Source organism: Strongylocentrotus purpuratus, unplaced genomic scaffold (assembly GCF_000002235.5).
Source record: "Strongylocentrotus purpuratus isolate Spur 01 unplaced genomic scaffold, Spur_5.0 spur5_scaffold_19, whole genome shotgun sequence".
In the NCBI taxonomy this organism is placed as follows: domain Eukaryota; kingdom Metazoa; phylum Echinodermata; class Echinoidea; order Camarodonta; family Strongylocentrotidae; genus Strongylocentrotus; species Strongylocentrotus purpuratus.
Window position 1 is genome coordinate 10,450,394 of NW_022145604.1, and position 22,573 is coordinate 10,472,966.

The 22,573-nt window shown below is 35.0% G+C and overlaps 2 protein-coding genes across 4 annotated transcripts in view; one reads left to right on the forward strand and one right to left on the reverse strand.

Moving 5' to 3' along the window:
- REJ7 (receptor for egg jelly 7) overlaps positions 1 to 4,226 on the reverse strand; it is a gene marked incomplete at its 5' end in the record, with an annotated part of 83,624 nt that extends 79,398 nt beyond the window's left edge. The window contains 2 exon segments of the mRNA NM_001098445.2: positions 3,383 to 3,564; positions 4,133 to 4,226. Coding sequence (NP_001091915.2) covers positions 3,383 to 3,564; positions 4,133 to 4,226 — 276 coding nt within the window.
- Positions 4,227 to 14,721: 10,495 nt separating this feature from the next.
- The window catches only part of LOC583577 (putative sodium-coupled neutral amino acid transporter 11), a 47,918-nt gene continuing 40,066 nt past the window's right edge, over positions 14,722 to 22,573 (forward strand). For 2 of the 3 annotated variants that reach the window (XM_030990286.1, XM_011684695.2), the window contains exon 1: positions 14,722 to 15,233. In XM_030990286.1, the coding sequence (XP_030846146.1) occupies positions 15,168 to 15,233 (66 nt within the window). In that variant the 5' untranslated portion in view covers positions 14,722 to 15,167. The remainder of the gene's footprint in view (positions 15,234 to 22,573) is intronic. The other variant, XM_030990287.1, reaches the window with a different exon arrangement.

Consider the following 22,573-nt stretch of genomic DNA (forward strand, 5'->3'; position numbering starts at 1 on the left):
TGTAAGGTTATATGAATATGATGTCCATGTAATGCTGGTGAAAAGAGAAATGATATGCAACTGAAATTTAAATGAAAGAAATGGATAAAAACAATTAAAGAGTGCCACACATCCAATAGAATGCTCCTATAATTGATGGAAACAGAACAGAGGGAAATTGAGCAAACAAAATGTCCCATGAGTTGCAGTTTCTTTTTGCGTTTTTAAATGACCAAAACATACTTCCCTTTTTTTTAATAGGTTTCTTTTTTTAACAAACAGCTTTACCCATGAGTGACTGAGTGTGCACATGGCACTTGCTTGACAGGTGCCACAGCGATTTAATATATTTTCTGTGATAAACTTAGAATTGGATCATGAGAGGTAACAAGAAACCTTTTATTTCTAAAAAGGTTGCCATGACTATTAAAAAAAGGTTGAAAACCTCATTATCAGAGACCACCAGTAGGCCTTATTGTGTGCATTAAAGGGAAGGTCTATCTGATATTGATGATTTTGCGGTATTGAAAGTTAAAAAATATATAAAAACAGATCAGAGCCTGTTGCGTAAAACTAATACCATCAATGGCAACTACCAGGTAACAGGGCTCAACAGCCAATCAAAACCAAGGTTTCCATGGTAGTTACCATTGATTGCAGAGTTACCATCAATGGCAAGTTTTGTGCAACAGGCCCAAATATAGTTCGGGGAAATTCAGATAAAGGAATAAGAAAAATAGGAAATTCAAAATGGTAATCAATCAAAAACAGCTTACAACTCTGTGACTCACCACCTACGTGTAATGGAATGACAAAATCAAGAAAAAAACTTTTTCGTTTTACTTTCTGACCTATTCCTACAAATGGATATTCTATTATAGAGAAAGCAATTGTACAGATACTACAGATGCTTCAAGTTAGTAGCTTGGAAACAATGGACGAAAGGAAGATTTTATCCAATCAACAGAAAAGACAACTGGATTTAGGTGAAATCTCTCAGCAAAGTCAAAGAGATAATTCATAATCCACCTAGAAATACAGATGACAATAGGTCCTCTGTGAGGGTATCATCCGATTTAGAGTAAACTGAAGTCCAAATTGATACCAAGTTTCAAAATCAAATCCATAAATCCTTAGTTGATATCCACAGAGAATACTCCACCAAGCCCATCTTTATATGGCTGGAGAAAAAGTCAATCTTTTAAAACAAAAACTTGATGAGGAATCACAGTCCCATTCTCTTCTGAACTGTACTAAAAAGTTTTCTTTTTGGCAGGGACAGATAGATTCTCCAGATTCTCCATTTCCTCCTAAATTCCCACCTACGGTACATCCAGAGTAGTCAGTACAGACACCTTCTTTGGGTCTCCAGCCCTCCTATACTCCTATTCTTGCATTTACAGTAGCAGGCCACATGCAAGTACATGTAATACAAAGTTTATACATGTAGAACCATTTCTATTATTGTAAGGTCCGAGCTAAGCAAAATAGTCACTGGCATGATATCAGTATTTCTACTTATATGCATGTATTGCGCGATAATTCTGCCTTTGCAGTATGCACAACATGAAAGAGTAGGATCTAAGCTTTACAAATATGTGTCGTTTATCAATTATAATTGTGATTAAGGTATAATAAAACATCAATAGAACCCACATCACCCCCATCACCCCCATTCTCAAAACTCTTCACTGGCTCCTGGTATGTGACCGAATTATTTTTAAGTTGTTGTTGCTAGTTTTCCATTCTTTGTATGACTCTGCTCCTTCCTACAATATCAAGTTGATTGTTAAGTTAAGTATAAGCCTACAAGACATCTTCGTTCATCTCAATCCTCCTTATTAGTTGTCCCTAAGACGCGCAGTTTTCTCATTCTGGTCCGTCCCTTTGGAATAAGCTGCCACTTAGTATTCGTAATTTAACTACCCTTCATGCCTTCAAAGTTGCTCTAAAAACCCATCTCTTTCTAAACAGTGCTATTTAAAGGTACTATGTCCCATTTGCAGGCCAAAAAAAATGAAAAAGTTAAATTCCAACTGCATTTGAAAGATATTTATTTAGAACTTCCCTAAAAAAGGTGGGGCTTGAAAATGTCTTCAAGTGGGAAAATAATGACTATTAGTTGTCAAATCGACTTTAGGGCTATAGAGCCCAAAAGTAATAGTCTTGATTTTCAGACAATTGTACCGAATGGTCATACGTTTTATGCTGCACAAAGATTCAATCAGTTTAATCTTGGCCATCACAAGAAGTGGGTTATTGATGTAGACAAATGCTCATGTACCCTTTACAACTCTTTCCATGTATGTTATTACCAAAGAAGAAAAAAGCCAGTCAGTCACTCAATAGTGTCTGACAGTGAAGTCTAGCAAGTAAACGGGTTTCCTTGCATGATTTGAATATGAGGACACTGCTAACATTTAAATTCACAGATAGGACATACATGACATATTCATAATTCCTGCAAAGTTCTACAGAATTTAAGGTTGGCTGCAAAAGGGACATAGTACCTTTAATCATGTCAATGTAGCGTAATAATTTGTGTTGTTTTAGTTTACTTTATTTTAGTTAAGAAAGTTATATTTTTTGTGATAGTAATACATGTATGTACAGCGCCATGAGTGTCAGAGCCTGGCGGATACCGGCGCTATAAAAATATCCATATTATTATTATTATTATTAATAATTCTCTTCTTTTCTGGTACGTGCTGTATATTATACAGTAACTCCATGTGCTCATGTATGCATCAACAACAAAAAAGAGCATTAAACAAAAACCAAATAATACACAATAAGCTACATGTATGTACTTTATTGTGCTCCACTGAGTCAATGGCAGTGCCATATAAATCAAATATGGAATAATTAAGGACCATAACAGAGTTCTTCAAACTTGTTTGGCTCAGTCGCCATGGTTATAGCTTGAAAAGGTGATGGGAGTTCAGTGATCCCTGGTCGTTCTGTCCAAATTCCCAAGATGCATTTAGAACAAATTCACACTTTCTCTCTCTCTCTCTCTCTCTCTCTCTCTCTCTCTCTCCCTCTCTCTCTCTCTCTCTCCCTCTCTCTCTCTCTCCCTCTCTCTCCCTCTCTCTCTCTCTCTCTCTCTCACACACACACACACAAACTACACAAACATACCAACTTTCTCTCTCTCTCTCTCTCTCTCTTGCTTTTTTTGTTTGAGACCAGTGAACACAAATACATGGGAGAGATAAGTAATTTAGCTCTTATGAGCTCAAAAAGCGCTCTTGTAATCTGAAATACATATGTAGCTCTGGTAAACAAAACAATAAAACACTTCAATTAAATTTTGGGAAAGCACATCTTTACAACTTCAAATCCACAAAGAAATTCACTCAAATAACAAGAAAGCATTTCTTACATCGCATGAGACACTTACCAATTTCTGTGTCAGTAGCCCCAGCCAGTTCTATTCTGGCATCGAAGAGAGAAGTGATACCAGTCTGTACAGTAGCGGATCCTTTGGAGAGAGTAAGGTGAAGGAGGTATGGCCCTTCTGTGCCATAGATACTGACTGTATCTGTACTGCCACACGGTAACTCAGGCCTTTCGTCTTCACATCTGAAAACGTGAAACAAAAGAAACTAAAGATCAATTTAATGTTTTTAAAATGTAAAACAATGCAAGCATAACATTATAATTTTTGTATGACCATAATGACCGATACAATCTGTAATCTAAGAGATAGTTCTGCTACTAATACATTGTACATGCAAACTTTAAAAAACTAGAGATTTTCACTTCTTAAAACATTTAATATGTGACATCAAGAATAAAAAGAAAATGGCCATTTTAATTCCAACCAATCTATTTTTTTAAAATTTGTACTGTATCATACTGTTTATTTTTTACACTAATATATATATATCTATTTCATGTATTTACCTATGTATTTTAACATATATGCTAGAATCGAAATAAACAAATTGAATTTAATTGAATTGAAAATAAAATATTTAATCCCTTACTGTGTGTTTTAAACAAAAAATGATAATTTGTGCGCATAATGTAAAACCACAAACTCTCTTGAAAACTATTGCAGGAACATACTACTTCTGATATTATCAAATAAAACTTGTTAAAATGTATCGACATACATTGTATTGTTACCAAAAAGAAAAACACTTACATTTCATTGCAGTTGTTATCAGGAGCTCCAAAAGAAGTATCTATATCATCACCACACCAACATGCACTATTCCCAATAGCTGCATACACAAACCTGGCAAGAAGAAGAAAAAAAATAGTATTTGTATTATAATTTATATCCCAGTTTACTTGCAGCTGTCAATATCATTATACTTAAATAACATTACTAGACAAGCAACAATCTTAGATGTACATAATTTGACGCTAATGAGACTCTGTGAGACAAGTTTTCATCTTTTGTTATTTCCATCTTTTGTGATCTGGTTGATAGCTAACTTCATATTTCATGGTATGTCACAATTTGTTAAACAAATTTTATTATTTTAGAAGATCAACAGACAACAGCTATATAAATTATAATACTGACAATGTTTAATTCCATCTTACAAATTTAAGACATGTCATGTACTTGACGGTCAAGTTTTTTATTACCATGATTGGCCTCAAGGAACTGTTGCAAATATCCCTTTTCTTTCTTTTTTTCTCAAAAAATACATAAATTTGCAAAAAAGTTTTGATTTTCAATTGGAGCTGCTTGAAGATTCAAACTGTACCAAGTAAGAAATATTTTCACATTCTGATTTCTAATATTTGTTTGATGATCCTGTACAGAAATCAGACAGAAAACTTTCCATCATTTTCTTTATGAACTGACATCAGACATGCTCCTAATTTGAATGGGACAAGGGCCTTAAGAAAGAAAAAAAAAATTCTCCAAGAAAAAGAGTACATGTAGCTCGTGTATCTGAGTAACAATTTTTCTTTAACAATTCTCATATCTTCTACACAAGATTATACCAGCTAGATGTGAAAGCTATTTTTAATTGGGTCAAATAAAGCTTCATAAAATTTCAAATTTAACAAATTGATGAATACATTAAATAGTGCTGAGGGATAAGAATTCATTTTAAAACGTGAAACTCATTATAACTTTTTTGTTTACTCTTCGTTTTTTTTCTTTCCAGAAATGTATGAAAGCTCCCCACTTTCCACACCTAAATCATTCTTTAGCCCTATGCATTTTTCTTTTTTCCTTCGATGGGCATTAATTTTCTATTTTAAATGACTATTTAATATTTTACGTTATAGAGATGAAAGCAACAAATATTCATTACTTAAGATGACAAAACGCTTACCCATTTTGATAGCATTGTGAGCAACATGTTGTTGGTGTGGCTGCAACATTTTCTTGCACAACATAGCTTGGATCCGATGTTGTAATATTGGACCATGCACATCCTTTATACCACTGGTCACCTAAAATAAGAGAAACATGTATATTTTAAGAGACATGTAATAAACCAGTTCATGGTTAGCATATCTCCCAAATCCAAATGACTCTGAATATCCACAGATCTTCAAAACATGAAGAGGTTCCACTTAGTACATTTTGAATGATGACTCCTACAGCGATAGAGGTGCTACATAAATAGCCTTTGTTTCCCTTTTTCAAAGAATACTTCCATATCATGGAGTGCACTGCTTGTGCATAAATGAATAATGATTACAGAACTTTCATGAGCATGTATCCAGTATTTTGTCTTGGTGTATTTCACAATTTGGTCTGCAATAACCTTTATCTGCTCATGCTTAGACTGCAACTACAGTATGAACTATTAGTATGAACTGGCTTATTGCAGTGAATATTTAAGATTTGATTCACAAATCATGATTATACACAAAAACAAAACTCTTTGCCTCTCTGCACTGTCGCTTGATTACGACACATGCAAAGTTGCACAAAACAATAGGCACCATGTGATAGAAGGATTGCTTTGTGCAACACAATGGCTTAGCAAAATTACCAATTTTAGTTCTTGACTATCTCAATGACAACCCCTTATCTTGATTATGGATTAATACTGCACTGAAAATTTTTGAAGCCTTTGATATCTATCCCATGGCAAATTCAATGTGTTACACAGAGATTATTTGTGTGGCATATAAAGAGATAAATGCATGAGCAATCTAAAAGTCTAGAAAGCTTAAAGAGATAGTTGAGTTCTTGTTTAAGACCGCAAATGTCTTCAAAGTGCATGGTTATTGCTCTTATTCTTAATTATGGCATAAATAGTGCCCTTTTAGGACCCAATTGCTATGAAGGTAATTTTAGACCACAAAATGTGTGAAATTTAGATTAAAACACAATCATACCAATTCAGCTCCATTTTCAAAATAATATGGTGACAGTTAATTAAATAATTAACTAATAATAATTAACAATACAGTACAGGCCGGCTGGTTTGCATTGTTTGTGTGTATTAAAAACAACACAAAAAAGCCAACATTGTCAATAGCTGGAATACAACGTAAAAGGTGCTATCTCGTTTTTCAACGGCTGGTTCAAAAGTGATGAATATTTGTGGGGCCCCAAAAATATCAGAAATGGTTATATTTATGGATATTTCAGCTGTCTCTAATCGAACCAACTTTGATCATACAGAGATAATTTTGTCATTTAAATTTTATATTCTTTCAAATTTGATACTCAAATTTTCAGAATATCAGTATCTTACAAAAAAGTTATTTTGTGTAGCCCCTTCCTGCAAAAAAACTCGAGAAAAAAAACAAACAGACTAAAACCATTTTCTCTAGTCTAAAAACAAAAAGATCAGGTTTTCATTGCATTGCATTGTATTTTTTGCAAAAGTCTAATTGCAAAAAAAATGCAAGAATTATGAAATCTATATTTACATGTCCATGTTACTCAGATCTTCCACTCACTTGAAAATCTTAAAATACAATTGTATTACTAAATTCAAGTATAGACTATATTAATTTTCAAGAAAGATTCCATAGACATTTACAATTCTAATAAGTCTTTCCTTGATGGACAGGTTGAATAGTGTAAAATCCTGATCATTCATTTTGTGTTATTAACTGTTCTTCACAACAATAATTATAATAATTAGAAAATTATCAATAATTTTGGCTTTGTATGCCTAAAGTTTAGAAGCCAAACAAAAAGATGTCAGATACATATTTACTAGTCTACTCCAAAAGAGTAGTTAAAAGTTTAACAGGTTTCAAAAACGAGGAAAATGTGCAGAAAAAAAACAATTGCTCAGCTGAAGCTTGCCAAATTTGCAGCGTCTACATTACCATGCCCTACCCCTTTTGCTGTTTACAGTTTTTACTGCTAGACGATTTCACCTTATCACTTGTATGACTTGTATGAGCAGACGACCGCTTGTGTGTATACCACCACCACCTCCCAAAACGACAAACTTTCTTCGCAACCTCCTCATCATGAATCCTCCTGAAAACTGGTTAAAAACAATCGTTTAAATCATTGTCATCTCACTTACCCGATACTAGGTTAATCACAGATATTAGAAGAAGGCAATTTATCAAGGTGAATGTTCGTGAGAAGCCGAAGACCGACATTTTCTACGTCGTTTATGTTCCATTATCTTCCAAGAAACTGAACTGCCGGAGATGCGGTTAGCAGGTCTTCCATTTATTGCGCACTTGTGCACTGATTTATGCCACTACGTAACTCCACTGCACAGCCCAGTACGATTGCGCACGGAGATACCGATACATGGAGTTTGGTGGTGAAAATGTCACAGAGATCGTGTGTGCACGAAAAGCGAACTTTTCTATAGATGCTCCTTGCGTTGATTTTCAAGGTTTAGAGCTTTTGGCCAAACATACGCAAATCCCCGCTTTTACACTAAAAAAGTAGCTATGAATAGCATGAATGGGGAGATTAACTGGAGAGCCGTTTCTGTTGATAGCACTTAAAATGGAACACTGGCTAACGGACCAAACTCCTTTTTTTATAGGGATAATAGGGTGTATTACTCATGTAAGACTTTAGGAGGAATAATTCTTTTACAAGTAGGCCTACTAAATTGAAAAAAGACTACGAAGTAGACGGAGCTTCCGTGTTATATGCACTCACAAATGTGCCCCCCTCCCCAGTCGCATGAGTTATGTAATACACTGAGGTGAGTGGACAGGTACTTATGCAAATTAATGGAAGGAAGAAAATTGTCGTGGTAAATCACCGAGAAAAGTATTTCAACATTTATCTCACTGTCGCAAAACAGCTAGGCCCTATGTTAAGTTTGCTGAAAACAATGATATTCACTGAGTTGGAGAAGAAGAAGCTTCTTTTCTTGCAAGCCCATGCACAAAATGTAGGCTAAATGTTTCATAAAAGTAAACTGTAAAGCAATTGGGGAACATTAATCGAAACTTTTAGTTTCGCTATATACCTGTTCCAACATAATCGGTAAGATAGAATGCCAATCACTCATACATTGTTTCCTTCTCTTTCTTTGGCAACTTTCATCCGTTTCTCCTCAAGGATTTCCCTTCTAAGTATTAAAATTCAGTTTGAAAAGGCTAATGGGAAGAAGAAAAAAACATTTTGCGTTAGATTAGATATTACTCTTCCATTTATGATTACAGATTTTAGTATAATTTTGAAAGAAGAAGAAGAAGGTCATATTATTGTTACTGAAAACAAAATATATATTTCTTCTTGCTAAAGTTGATCGGGCCTCTATTATTAAATCAATATCTACATAAATTTCTCAATATAATAATATGTTAAAATCTGAACAGATCATTGATAATAATCAGAGTATATTTTGATCGATTTGAAATTGCTCATTGAAATTTATAATTCTTACTACGGCTTTGTTTCATTATTCACTCTTATTCTTAACTTATTTTCTGTTATATGTTACTATGTATTGATGTTTTCGATGATGTTTATATGTTCAAGTAGTTTGTATCTTCATATGTGTTGCATTTGTTTACAGGGGCCCCTGGAAAACAGTACTGTGATTACTGACGGGGCTACCCTGTTTAAATAAAATGGAATAAATAAATAAATAAATAAATCACAAACTGGGCCCCGTCTTATAAAGATTTGCTATTGATCCGAATCAATCGAAAGTTTGCATTCCCTCTGATATGAATCGCAAATAAGTTGCGATCAACCGCCAAAAGTCCTTTTAAGATAATGATGGAGCCCATCTATCCCTGCAATTCTACTAAGGATTAAGAGGGAATCCCACCGTGATATTAGAATGGGAGAATTAAATAGATCAGCGGGAATTCGAAATGAGAAAAATCTGATAAAAACAGGAAAGATTTCTTTTGTTTTAAATGTACTCGGATTAAACACATACTTCTGATTTGTCTGCTTAATGCAATGGTCACATTACCCAAAATTTGACTGGGCGTGCCGTTCACCTACAGTAATTGGGAAACAGGGCCCGGTAGGCTCATCATTCACAGGTTACCATCTCCCAGCCAAGAATAATCTACACCTAATTCTACTAAGCATTACATTAAAACAATTAACAATCACGTCATTAAACAAAGCCTTATAAGTTATAAATAATAACACAAAAATAGTAATCCTTATAAAAAAAACTTGACTGGGCGTGCCGTTCACCTACAGTTTAAGGGACAGGGCCCGGTAGGCTCATCATTTAGCCACGTGATCATCACCAAGAAAGTTATGGTAACTTTGAAACCATTTAAAAATGTGTTTTAAGACACCTAATAATGACTAATTTTTCACACCTAAAAATCACGGATGCCCAGCTTAGATTGATAATCCGTTTGAGTCACGAGATCATTACCGCGGAACTTATGGCAACCTTGACTACCATTTAAAAAGGTGTTTTAAGACACCTAATAACAACTAATTTTTCACACCTAAATATCACGGATTCACAGCTTAGATTAGTAATTAGCTTGAGCCACGTGATCATCACCAAGAAAGTTATGGTAACTTTGAAACCATTCAAAAGAGGTGTGTAAGACACCTCAAAATTACTAATTTAATACAACCAGAGATTCACGGACAGAACAATAAGACGATTAGCCGGTGTTAGTATCGTGATTATTACCATCAACCTTGGATAACCTGTGAAAGCAATGGATAAAGGTGCTTAAAGGTATTACAAAGTTTTGGTATGGGGTCATGAAATTGGTTCAAATGAACATAATTATTGGAAGCATATGCGATCCTATAATAATGATCGATCGTTGTCGCGGTTGAAATCGAGTCTAAAGTTATGAAATTGTAAATAATAAACTCTTTATGTTGTATAGCTCCCTCTCAAGGTCAATATATTAATTAAGCTATAAAACAATGTTTTTTTGACTAAAATCGACCGATTAGCTATTTCTGTTGGGGAATTATATATCAGAACTACATATTTTGAGATTTTCATGGTCGCAGCTACCATTTTTCGGCCGTAGGCGCTATTTGAAATTTATCAAAATTTAGCGGGAGCACCGGTAAATTTTTATATTCAATTTTTCTCGAAATCAGAAGTGTTTTAGGGGCTAAATTTTCTAGTGCTTATAATACATCCACAGGGGTATCCAATTATATTAAAATTGTAAAGAATCATTATCCACCCAATTTCAAAATTTCCCGAAACTTTGTCACCACCATCGGTTAACGGATAAAAAAACTCGTTGCTTGGTCAAGTGGTTATTTGGTCATAAACACTTGATTTACCGAGATAAGTGGAATCACGTTACTCCAGTCGCGTGATAAATTGGTGGTTTTTAGGTTAGATGAAAACGAGCAGGGGCATATCCAAGGGGGCCGGGCGGGCCTTGCTCCCCTGCCCCCCCCCCCCAAAAAAAAAGACGGGCCCCCCAAAAAAGGAAAATAAAATTGTGACCAGGAACTAACCTTTTCTTTTTTGCTAAAGGGGGGGGGGGGTGTGTTTTAAGCGCTCACTATCGGCCGGCGCGGTTTTCAAAATTTCGGGGTCAAAATAGGAAACAAAATAGTGCTCACTGCCTCCAAACCCCCCCCCCCCCTCCCCACACACACAAACACACTGAACAAAATATAGGCCGGCACGATTTGCAAATTTCATCACACTACATTTCAAATTGATTTCAAATTTGGGCCTCCCCCTAAGAAATCGTGGATCCGCGCCTGCCTGGTACGATTCATACCTGGAATGCCCTGGGTTGCTGGAGCTAGAGCAGGGGTAATGATATCCAAAGTCCTTTGGAAGCTCATCATAGAGACGTAAACCATATCATAAAGTGATATGCGCTTAACTCTTACTATGTATGTACGATGTTTTTTTGTATATACAATAAGTTTGTATCTTGCTTATGCTAAGTATTTATTTGGGGAACATTCTCATCAAGCCAATTTTGGCTTTCATGATTCCTCACTTCTATTTATCTTATGTTGATAATGAACAAACATGTATATACTTTTGATGTTTTTTAAAAGAGAGTGAAATAAATAAATGAAATGAAATGAAATATTAATTTACCACCTGCGTAAGAGCTATATTAATATTGCTTCCTAAACATCACAGTATTTGAGTATTTAAAAAAAAAAGAAAACAAAAGAACAAGAAATAGAAAAAGCAAGAGGAGAAGAAAATAAAGGAGAGAAAAAAAAGAGAAAATAACAAAATAGACAAAAAAGAAAGTTTATTGAAAAGTTAAACAATCAAAGAAATTGATGAGCTTTATTTCATTTTTTGTATTATTGAACACCTGTTTTAAGTTGGCTGCTAACAGTTAATCGTTAATATAGAAATTTTGTTCCAATTTCTCACGAAAAACAATAGCCTGATACAATCATTTTTAACAGTGTTTACTTGTAAGTTGTTCCAATGATTTACGATGTTGTGATTTGAAACGCAGTGTGTGAGCGTGAGAATATTACCATGGTATGTAGTGAAGAAAATGCTCCCATGGCAGTCCCGAGAGGGCGACTTCAAACAGGAAGGAATTTCTATTGATGTTCCTTTTGCACACCGTACTTATCAGTTATCCGACTTCTGCTCCGGCGACAATTGCTCCGGTCTCTATTAGGATTACGGTTGCAGGTCGGTTTCCATTTAGGAGTTAGGGTTAGGATTAGGATTAGGGAGGTGCCCCCCCCCCCCCCAAAAAAAAAAAAAAAAAAAAAATTATATATAGTATCCCCCAAAAGGCCCTTTTTACTTCAAATTAGTGTCCCCTTTTCTTTCTAATAATTGCTCCTATTCACCTCTGATAAGTGCCTCTGTTCTAATCTGATAGGTGGCCCTTTTTCTTTGACAAGTGCCACTTTTCTTCTCCTTAAAAAGTGCCCCTTTCCATGTGCGAGAAGTGCTCCCATTTTCTTTAACACGTGCCCCGTTTACTGTCTATGTAGTACCCTTATCAGTATGATAATTGCCCCTCTATCCTGTGTAATAAATGCCCCATCCCTTTTTTAATAAAATGAATGTCCCTATTACAACTCTATCAGAATAGAAGCTAGTTAAGATAGTTGCCCCTTTTACTTGTACAAGTACCCTTTTCCCCTTGGAATGAGTACATTTCCCTTCTATGAAGTGTCCCTTTTACCTCTGATGAGTGCCCCCTTTGAGGTATCAAAAAAGTCCCTTTTCGCCTCTCATAAGTATCCATTTTTTTGACGGGTGCACTTTACGTTATCTGACGATTCGATATAAAAATCTTTGGGATAACGAACTATTACTAGCAAAACCAATTTAAATTATTGTGTTACCATTATTGCATCTAATTGACTATTATATACTCTTCTGCTATGTTATGATTTATTTGAAATATTTGATGTATTTTTATATATATTTTTTCTTCTGTAGATTCAATTTTTCAATTTAGTTTGCCACGCGCAGGGAAGTTTTCTACGATAAATGAATGACGTCACTATGGAACTACAACTTTTGCCCAATCAGCGTGACTCGTTTGCAAAAACCTAAGGTGGCGCGAAATTATGATTATACATGTACATGTTCTTACCGCAGATGGGGTAGTTTTTGACGGGTGCCCTTTACGTTATCTGACGATTCGATATAAAAATCTTTGGGATAACGAGCCATTACTAGCAAAACCAATTTGAATTATTGTGTTACCATTATTGCATCTAATTGACTATTATATACTCTTCTGCTATGTTATGATTTATTTGAAATATTTGATGTATTTTTATATATATTTTTTCTTCTGTAGATTCAATTTTTCAATTTAGTTTGCCACGCGCAGGGAAGTTTTCTACGATAAATGAATGACGTCACTATGGAACTTCAACTTTTGCCCAATCAGCGTGACTCGTTTGCAAAAACCTAAGGTGGCGCGAAATTATGATTATACATGTACATGATCTTGCCGCAGATGGGGTAGTGCATCGCAAGCAGTGGACCAGCGAAGCACAGTCGCACAGGACTATTACGAATCGACTACCTTGACTGATTAAACTAAAAAAAAACAGCCAAGGCGTTAACAGTCAAGTTGGACCAAACGCCCAAAAAAGAACAACAACATCAACACAAACAGGGTTGTCCATCTATTTTCATACAGCGAGTTGAGAGAGACCCAAAACAAATTTTTCATGGTTATCATTAACTATCATAATATTATAGAGCTCATAATTTTCTGTATGAATGATTCTCATCTAGAATATAATAATTTTTCCTCTAAATAAAGCGCTCGCAAGAAAGATCGGACAGGGTTCGATACAATTTAATGATATTAATATACATTTATGCACATCTCGTGACTTGAAGTACGCACTTGTAAAAAACATTGTTCATACATTTTCAAAGTTTGTTTATCAGTTTGTGTAATTGCAAGGATACAGTATTTTTGCTAATTCAGTAGTAATGGTCAGTCACTGTGGGTCCATGAAAAGACATCTCTTATGGCTGGTATCATAGGAACATGAACTATACATGGGAAAGTAATAATACATGCAAGCAAAAAATGGCACAGGATATTTATTTCTAGTCATAGAAGCTTCGTCATTCATCGAATTTCTTCAAAAGTGGTCTTAATCTGAAACAGTTATGAAGAGTAGCCTAGATCAAATAATTCAAATGGCGTGACAGAAACTAGCTTTAAAAGCACAAACTGGTACCTGATGAGAGTGCGTACAAACTGAAAACAATATAGAAAGAGAAGACGATATCATACAAATATGCGTCGATGTAGATGATGAAGTAAAGAATAATGAATTTATTGGAAATGTGTAAAAATACTAAAAATGCAAATGAAATAAGAGGACACTTTTTTCTTTCTTTCTTAGTCTCGAAAAATTTGCAAATTATACATTTTGCTCCGTTGGGGGGGGGGGGGGGGGTAAGGTCACCTTTTTTAGGTCAGCGATTGGCATAATTTTGTTTTGTTTTATTTTTCTATTTTTAATTAAAAAACAAAACAAAACAAAACATAAAGGGGGGGAGGGTTTGCTCCAAAATACACACATACAAAAAACTGAAGGGGGGGGGGGTTAACCCCCACCCCCTCTGCGTACGCGTCTGAAGAGACACCGCTGGAAACCATGACAGTGCCATTCATAGAAGATTTAATTTAATACGGAATGAATTACGTTGCATTTATTATGTGCCAAATATAGTTGATAGGAGCCCGATGCGACTATTGTATACTAGGTTATAGCAGGGCATGTGAGTTTAAAGTCTCACCTCCCTGGTTATAGCGAAATAGCCACTCCGCTGTGACAAAAAAGGGCGTTATCAATAGCGCCAACTCCAGATGAAATGTATGATTATTATGCACGCATGAACGCACCGATTACCAACCACCAAACGCATCATCGCTCAAGATCGCAACCCTCAACCCTTGAGCGATTAATGCATCCATATTGGATTGTCATAAATAGAGGGGTATTGTGGATCTGGTACTTGTATCTTTGGCAGCGAGACCTTCGGATTGGATGATTTAGAGCACTATTCCAATCTCCACTTTATGCTCTCACTAGCTGGAAACAAACCTGAAAAATTTCATCAGGATACCTAAACGCAAATAATCGGCATCACTGGATTGTATGTGTTCTGACCATCTGCATAGAATCTAGCCGTAACGAAGGGCGTGCCGAAGAGGCTGGATTCGGCGCGCGCGCTCCATCTCTTCACCTGCGCCTGCTGTGAGTAAATATCGTCTGCTAGCTGTACAACGTTTTTTTTTATAAACCGGAGCTGAGCTGAGCTGTGGATATCATCTATTTAGATTCGTTCAATCGTATAACAGAAATTATGGATTCTCCTCAAAATGGCCCCACTGAGAAAACGCATATTGTTGCCAAGTCAGAGGTAAGAAATGTAAGAATTTCCTTTGTTGTTGTTGTAAATGTAAGCTTACTCTATACATGTACAAGGTTATTTGAAAATACAAGTGTGAGCTCAACCAAAACAAGTTGCAGAATTATGTTAATCACATCTTGGAATTTTGATAGTGCCAGTAATTGCCAGTTCAGGAGCTCATGAGTTTGACGTCCCAAAATGTAATACATCCAATCATGGGTGCACAGCAAATGGAATATAGTGAACATATTAAATAGTTAAAAAAATAAATGTTAATCTGGCATTTTTACTCTGTAAATCAACATGGCACAAAAAAAAGTCCTCTTACAATTTTGAGTAGGTCTATCCAGTTGTTTATCTGTTTTGTATCAATATTATTTGTAAGGTTTAATAGACCTATTAAATGTAAGTTTTGATAGGCCTATTAATATCCGATGGAGCATATCGGGTATCGTTTAATTTGTTTTGTCCTGATATAGATAATCGCCCATCTACAACTCGGTCATTATCCTATGCTATGACAAAACACATATTTTGTAAGTCCCTCATGAAATTCTGTCAATAATAAGCCTACCTTTATAAGGAAAGTTCACACAGATATTCAGGAGGTTTTATGAAAAGTAGAAAAAGGAGAAGAAAAAAATCACTTAAAGTCTGACAAATTATAAGAAAGTCATAGAAATCAAATATTAATAATATTCTTAATTACTAATAACAGTGGCATAATGAACAAAAAAGTTTTTTTTTTTTTTGGGGGGGGGGGGGGGGGGGGCTGGCAGACAAAAAAAATCTGCATCACCCCACATGCAGGCCCCTGTACGATGTCTCTCAATTTAGTGTTTCTGTGTTTCTGAGTGGTCTAGGCACAGTGCGTTACAAATTTAAAAGATCACTGTACACGCACGCAGAGTAGCCTAGGAGCCTGTTTCAAATCGAGCAAAGCTAGTTTCCATGCAATCGAAACCGGGCTGCACCAGATTAAACTTTAAAAAAGCAGAAACACAAAGTTGCAAACCGTTCAGAGACTCCTAATAAATTGCGTTACTGATGAATTAATTATATCATTACAAATCTTTATCCTCAGTTTTCTTATGTATAATTGATTTTCTTATAAAATTAAAGATATGGTGTATACTGAATGAACGTCATTAAACTATTACCAACAACAACTACAACATGCAGGCCCCGCTGAACGTTTTTCAAAGTGGGTGGGGGGAGGCTAAAGTATTTACGATCAGGTAGAGTGTAGTGTAAATTGGCGTTGGGTCTAGGGGCAAAGCCCCGGCAGGGGTCAAGATCGAGTCCCCGGAAGCTCAGGGGGTATGGGCATTTAATTACGATCAGATGAGCATATTTTGATACCTTATTCATGACACTGGCTGGTCACTAATTGGTGTGGGGTCTAGGGAGCTGAGCCCCCTGAAACTCAGGGATTTGAGGCATTTTTTAACGGTCATTGAGCATTCAGGGGCCACCTTAGGCCCCCTGGTGGGGTTGAGGGGGCAGAGCCCCCGGAAGCTCAGGGGTTTTAAGCATTTAATTATGGTGAAACATTAGTGTAGGGTTGCGGTTCTAACAAATTCCTAGGACTCTTAAGTACACAGAGGCAGCCCAGCAGAAATGTTGTACGATTGATAACTACTGGCTAACTGCCCAGGTTTTAATGTAGCAAAACATTACAGGAATTCTATGTAGCATTCCACATACATTCCATGCAAAGTAGAAGAAACCAATAAATATTCATATAGTCCCACACAAGTATAAATCAGCATCACAAAGTATTCTTGAATATTCAAACATAAACAAAGGGTATATATTGAATATTCATAGTATATGTAAATTTACTATAAGCTTGACTGCATCAGGTGAACATTGAAACCAATGAGAGAGAGAGAGATAGACAGATAAAGGATGGTGGATGAAAAGGGTGAGTGTGAATGAGGGATGACCTATTAATATGAAAGGGATGAATCAAGGATATGATGGGGAGTTTCAAAAGTTCAAAATCCCTACATTAGCATAGATATGAGCTGAACGCTACAGATTGCTTGGAGCATAAATTACATTGATATTGATGTTTTCCCTTTTGACATTTTCAGGCTATCACATAGCTAGAATGGGACCTTTTCATAATACAATTTTAATGGATATATTTTTGTAAAATGCATCATTAAAACATTTGTTTACATTCAACTGCTTACAAATAATTGTATTTCAATAGACATAATGCAAATTGCATGCATTACTTATTGATATGTAGAGAAATCCATAATGTTTGTTCTACATGGCACCAACTAATATACAATTTGCATTCAGACTAGTGAGACAGCAGGTAAACATAATAGCTAGTCGTTAGGTACATGTGTATGAATATCAATACATTTCTTTAAATGGAGATTGTAACCTCCAATTAGGTATAATGATATTGCAACCATATCATCATAAAAGGAATTACATTTGAAACATGAGAAGGAATATGAATCTATTTTAATTGGAACTATAAAAGGATAAAGCTTTTATTTCTTCAATGACGTTTTTCTATAGTTTTGCTAGGAAATTTGATTGTTATAGAAAAATGGCTATAATTAAAGTTGGAAACCATTATGAAAATATAATTGCTATTGACTAACTAACTTGAAAAAAAATAGAAAAAATGAGAATTGATAAATTTCTTTTGTGGACCCCTATGAAAAACAGCACTTGTGCTGTTAAGGGTGTTCCATCACACAAGTGGGAAAAAAGAAATTATTTAAAAAAAATTGTAGATTTAATGCAGTTTATAAATTATAAGAATGATTTTAAGGTAAATGGACATTTAAAGGTGTAATTCAAAGAAAATCACAAATATGTCAATTAATGTATCACTAGAAACTGGTAAGCTAACAGATGGCCATCGTACAAGTTTTAGGTCAACTACATATCGGGTGATTTATACAAATACAAATACAACCACCTCTTTACCAGCTGGGATATACGAGAGATTCGCCGGAAAAATAACGATGTTTTAATGACGTCACTATATGGACCAATACTGCCCAAGCAGACGACATCCCATAAAGAATGAACATAATTGCAAAGCTATTATTTGTCAAATTATAATGAGTTTAGTGTATATAAATGTAATGGCATGTCAAACCATTCAAAAGGGGATATGACCCGATACTGATAACTAAAATATTTTGCTTGTAAATACACAGGATAGGGGTTAATTAACAATCAAAGAAACCAGACTTTCAAATTGAAAACCCCCGGGATGATATTAAGGACGGCATTTGTTCCCTCTTGAAACGCCGAACATACCGGGGTGTGTGCAGCTGAATATACAATGGCGTCCTATTTTGTTTAAAAGCGACAGATTCCTTCATTTTTGTATCGCTGCATTTGTCATCAAAATAAAACCATGCGCGGGGTTTAGAGTGAGGCAATAGATTATACATTTAGCCTGACGGTAGTGAAGTAAGAGAAAGAACTCAAGAGAAGATGAAAATACAGGCACTGAAAATGTGTGAGATGTCATGGGACATCGTCTGCTTGTGCAAATCATGTCCATACTGTGATCTCACACATCTCAGCAGCTTTCGGAGTGCTCTTCAGGTGCTATGCCGGGGCTGTATTTAAGCGTTTTGTAATTTATAATTATCATTACTTCGAATGTTTCCAAGCATTGAATTTTGATAACCTTGTCGAATCAAAGTTTCAACTTTGCAATGATGAAAATAAAGTTAGTTTTTAAAATCAATGAATATCAACTTTAACTAGAAGCACAAGCCGAATAGATTACCCACTTATAAGTGTACAAATTGATATGTAAATGTGATGTTTATTAAATATGTAGTTTTATTTTATCTCCTGAAAACAAGAGTAAATTAAAACTTGAATTTCTGCCATAAGAATTTAAGAGGCAAAACTTGACTGTAACTAAAGTTGTAAATCGGTTGCGCTTGAAAGCACATGATAAATGAGATAGAACAGATGTTGAGCTGATATTTGAAGGGCTGCTGCACTCTCTACCTGCACACATCTGTCATAGATCATGTTGTCGAAAATTGATAATAATATGGAATAATGTGACTTGATTCATTGCCTTAAATTAATTTATTCCCACGTAACTCATTAAAACAGCCAGGTAAAATGTGTACAACACAGCAGAAGAAAATCCCATATTATTACAATACTAACATGAACATGCGCTAAAAAATGAAACATACTTAACATGGTAAATAAAGCATGTATACAGTAGTATGTACACAGTCAAATGAAATGTTATTGGTAAATTAACTTTTTGTTCACAATGAGCATTTTATCCCCCTCAGATAATTGAGGAGAATTTCTGAGGGAGAAGGAACTGTGATATATTTTTCATATTTTATTTGGTTTCCCATAACTGAATTACTCATTGCTCGATCCTTTGTGTGGGTATTTTGTTTTATTGTCTGTGAGAAAATGGGGTGATCGACCTTCATACTTCTAACAATAGTGATTCTAATGACATTGTGTGGATTGCATAAATTTCACTTTTGAGGTTTGTGCATCTATCGATCGTACCGATAGAATTAGAAAGGGTTGGAATTCAGATTTTAGAGTACGTTTCTCAGAGCCTAAAAGACTGAAAAATGTCTCATAAGAGGCAAGCTATGTATTCTCAGAAATTGAAACATATGAGGCATTGATTTAATGATAATATGTAGAGTCATACTTGATATTTCCTCACCTTCATCTTCAAAGTATACCAATCACCAAAATTATTTTGTTCTGTATCAGGGGCGTACGCAGGATTTTTTCAAGGGGGGGGGGGTTTTAAAATATTTTGCTCCCGAAAATTTGAAAATCGCGCCGGCCGAAAAGTCGCTCAGTGGGGGGGGGGTAAGCGGACACTTTTTTTTTTTTTTTTTTGGAGGCCAAAAAAAATCGCAACGACTCAGCCAGCAGAAAAGTCGCTCAGTGGGGGGGGGGGGGGGGGGGGGGGGGGGTAAGCGGACACCTTTTTTTTTTTTTTTGTCTCAAAATTTCAAAATTTGACATTTTTTTACGTATGGGGGGGGGGGGTAAGGTCACCTTATTTAGGTTAGCCGTGGGTATAATTTTTTTTTTTTTTTTTTAAATAAAAAAAAAAAAAAAAAAAAAGCCAAAGGGGGGGGTTTTAGGTTTTTTTTAGGGGGTTTACATACATTAAAATACCAAAGGGGGGGGTTTGAACCCCCAAAACACCCCCCCTGCGTACGCCCCTGTTCTGTATGTTGGTAAAGTATGCCTGTATGGTATTCATTTTCCTAATCATATTATAACAAAACAATACATATAATAGATAAAAGTACATATGAAATAAAAAATAATGTGAATGGCGGGATAAACCACTCACTCTGTTAATTAAAAAAAAAACTGTTGTTTCTTGGGGTCCAGAAAATTACATGAAAAGTGAATTTACTTTAGGAAAAACAACAATATAGCAATCCTACATTTAGTTTTAAAATTGAAGACATTTGGAAAACATGTCCAGAACGGTAATTAGTCGGCACTATAGGTTCGATGTAGCTATATTATATGGAAAACTATGAGCTTCAAATATTACTTCTATAAAGATATACTGCATACATATTCAAATACACTCTCAATAAACATTAAAAAAACAGGAGAGTGAATTACAACACAGTTATACTCTTGAAACTGCATACAATAATCATTTGTATATGATCAATGGTTAATGCACATTTTAGAATGTCATCTACATCATTCTTATGAGACCAAGAGCCAAAATATTTTAAATTTACATGTCTATCAATTCGTTTTATTCACACTATTTTCATACAGATATAATGATGCTCCATTCTTGCTCCCAAAAGATGACAGTCCTAATTGAATGTATAGATAGAGTTATATTCCATTTTCAATGGGACCTACATGAAAAGGATGTAAACACCAAATAAATACACTTGTGTACAAACCATATGCAATGTACAAAAAAAGAAGGTACAATGTACACTTTTGAATCAAAACAACATGATATGAATGACATTTGCTGAATAATTAGTATTTAAAGCAAAGATTTTTTTCTTCTCAATACTATGTGCATCATGTACAAACAATCAAGTAGGCCTACAGTTGTGCTCAGTGACGTTGGATAAATGAATCACACGATGAAGCTGTTGGATTGTTACACAAAAGCACTGTAATAGGACGATAATCTTGGTGACAGTAATTGATTTATTTCTTTGTATCGCATATGTCGTTTATTGAACCATAAACTCTGGGCGTTCCATTGTGGTTAACATGCGGTAAAGATGTTTAGCCCCCATAGTGAAAGAAGTGGCTTGCAGTGAACACATTCTAATTTTGTATATAAATACTTGTACTTGTATGGTTCTTTTCTAACAGACCTGTTTACAAACACACATGTATTTGAATTTATGGATGTTCCTTTCCTAGGGACCTAGTGACAAGATATTCCATTAACCTATTTTCGATTAATGAACTACAATATATTTTGAATCTAGTCTGCATACATTACTTGTTGATATGTTGGGCAAGCCTTAGGCAAGCTTTCAGGTTGTCAAGAACAACCTTTGTTTAAAAAGTGGGCATAAAATTTGAATATGTTAGTAAACTAGTCTTTTTCCAAATGGATAAGATAGTGAATTTAAAATCTAAATAGCAGAAGAGGTTTTAAAACCGCATCTGTCCTGTCCTGCCCTGCCCAAATTAAAATAAATGAAGATAGAAATTAACATGTTAAATTCCCTTTTTCTTAAGTAATTGGGGCATTTGGTAAGATCTTTGATTGGTATAAACTTCAGAAAACATATATACTCATTTCTTTTTCAGAAAAGAAAATTTAGTAATTTTTTTATTTAAATAGATTTCCTCATTATTCCATTTCTTTGACAGGGTCTTCTGCCACGGAGAAGGTTAACAAAATTAAGATAAACATTGAAAAAGGAACAATTAAATTGCAGACTTGTTTCTAGAAATATTACATTTGTTATGTGGTGATGAAGTTGATGGAGCTGTAAGGATTAAATGTGATCAGTGATAGTATTTTCTTTCTGTCTCTAAACTGCTCTGACTAATTATATCCCCTACATGAAACCCTAATAGTGCAGCTTTGCATAATTATGCAGTATAGGCAGTAATCCCTTGTGAAGAATTGATTAAATGCAAAACATTAATCATTTCTTGGGGAACATGTAAACCTATAAGTGCAGCTTTGCGTAATCATGCATTTCATGCATTTCATGCAGTAATCCATCTTAAATGATTGATTAAATGCAAAAACATTCTGCCATTCGTGGTGGAATTATGAAATATGATCAAAGTGTCACTTGAAATAAAGGCTATTTAACTGTGACAAGCAAATCAACTAT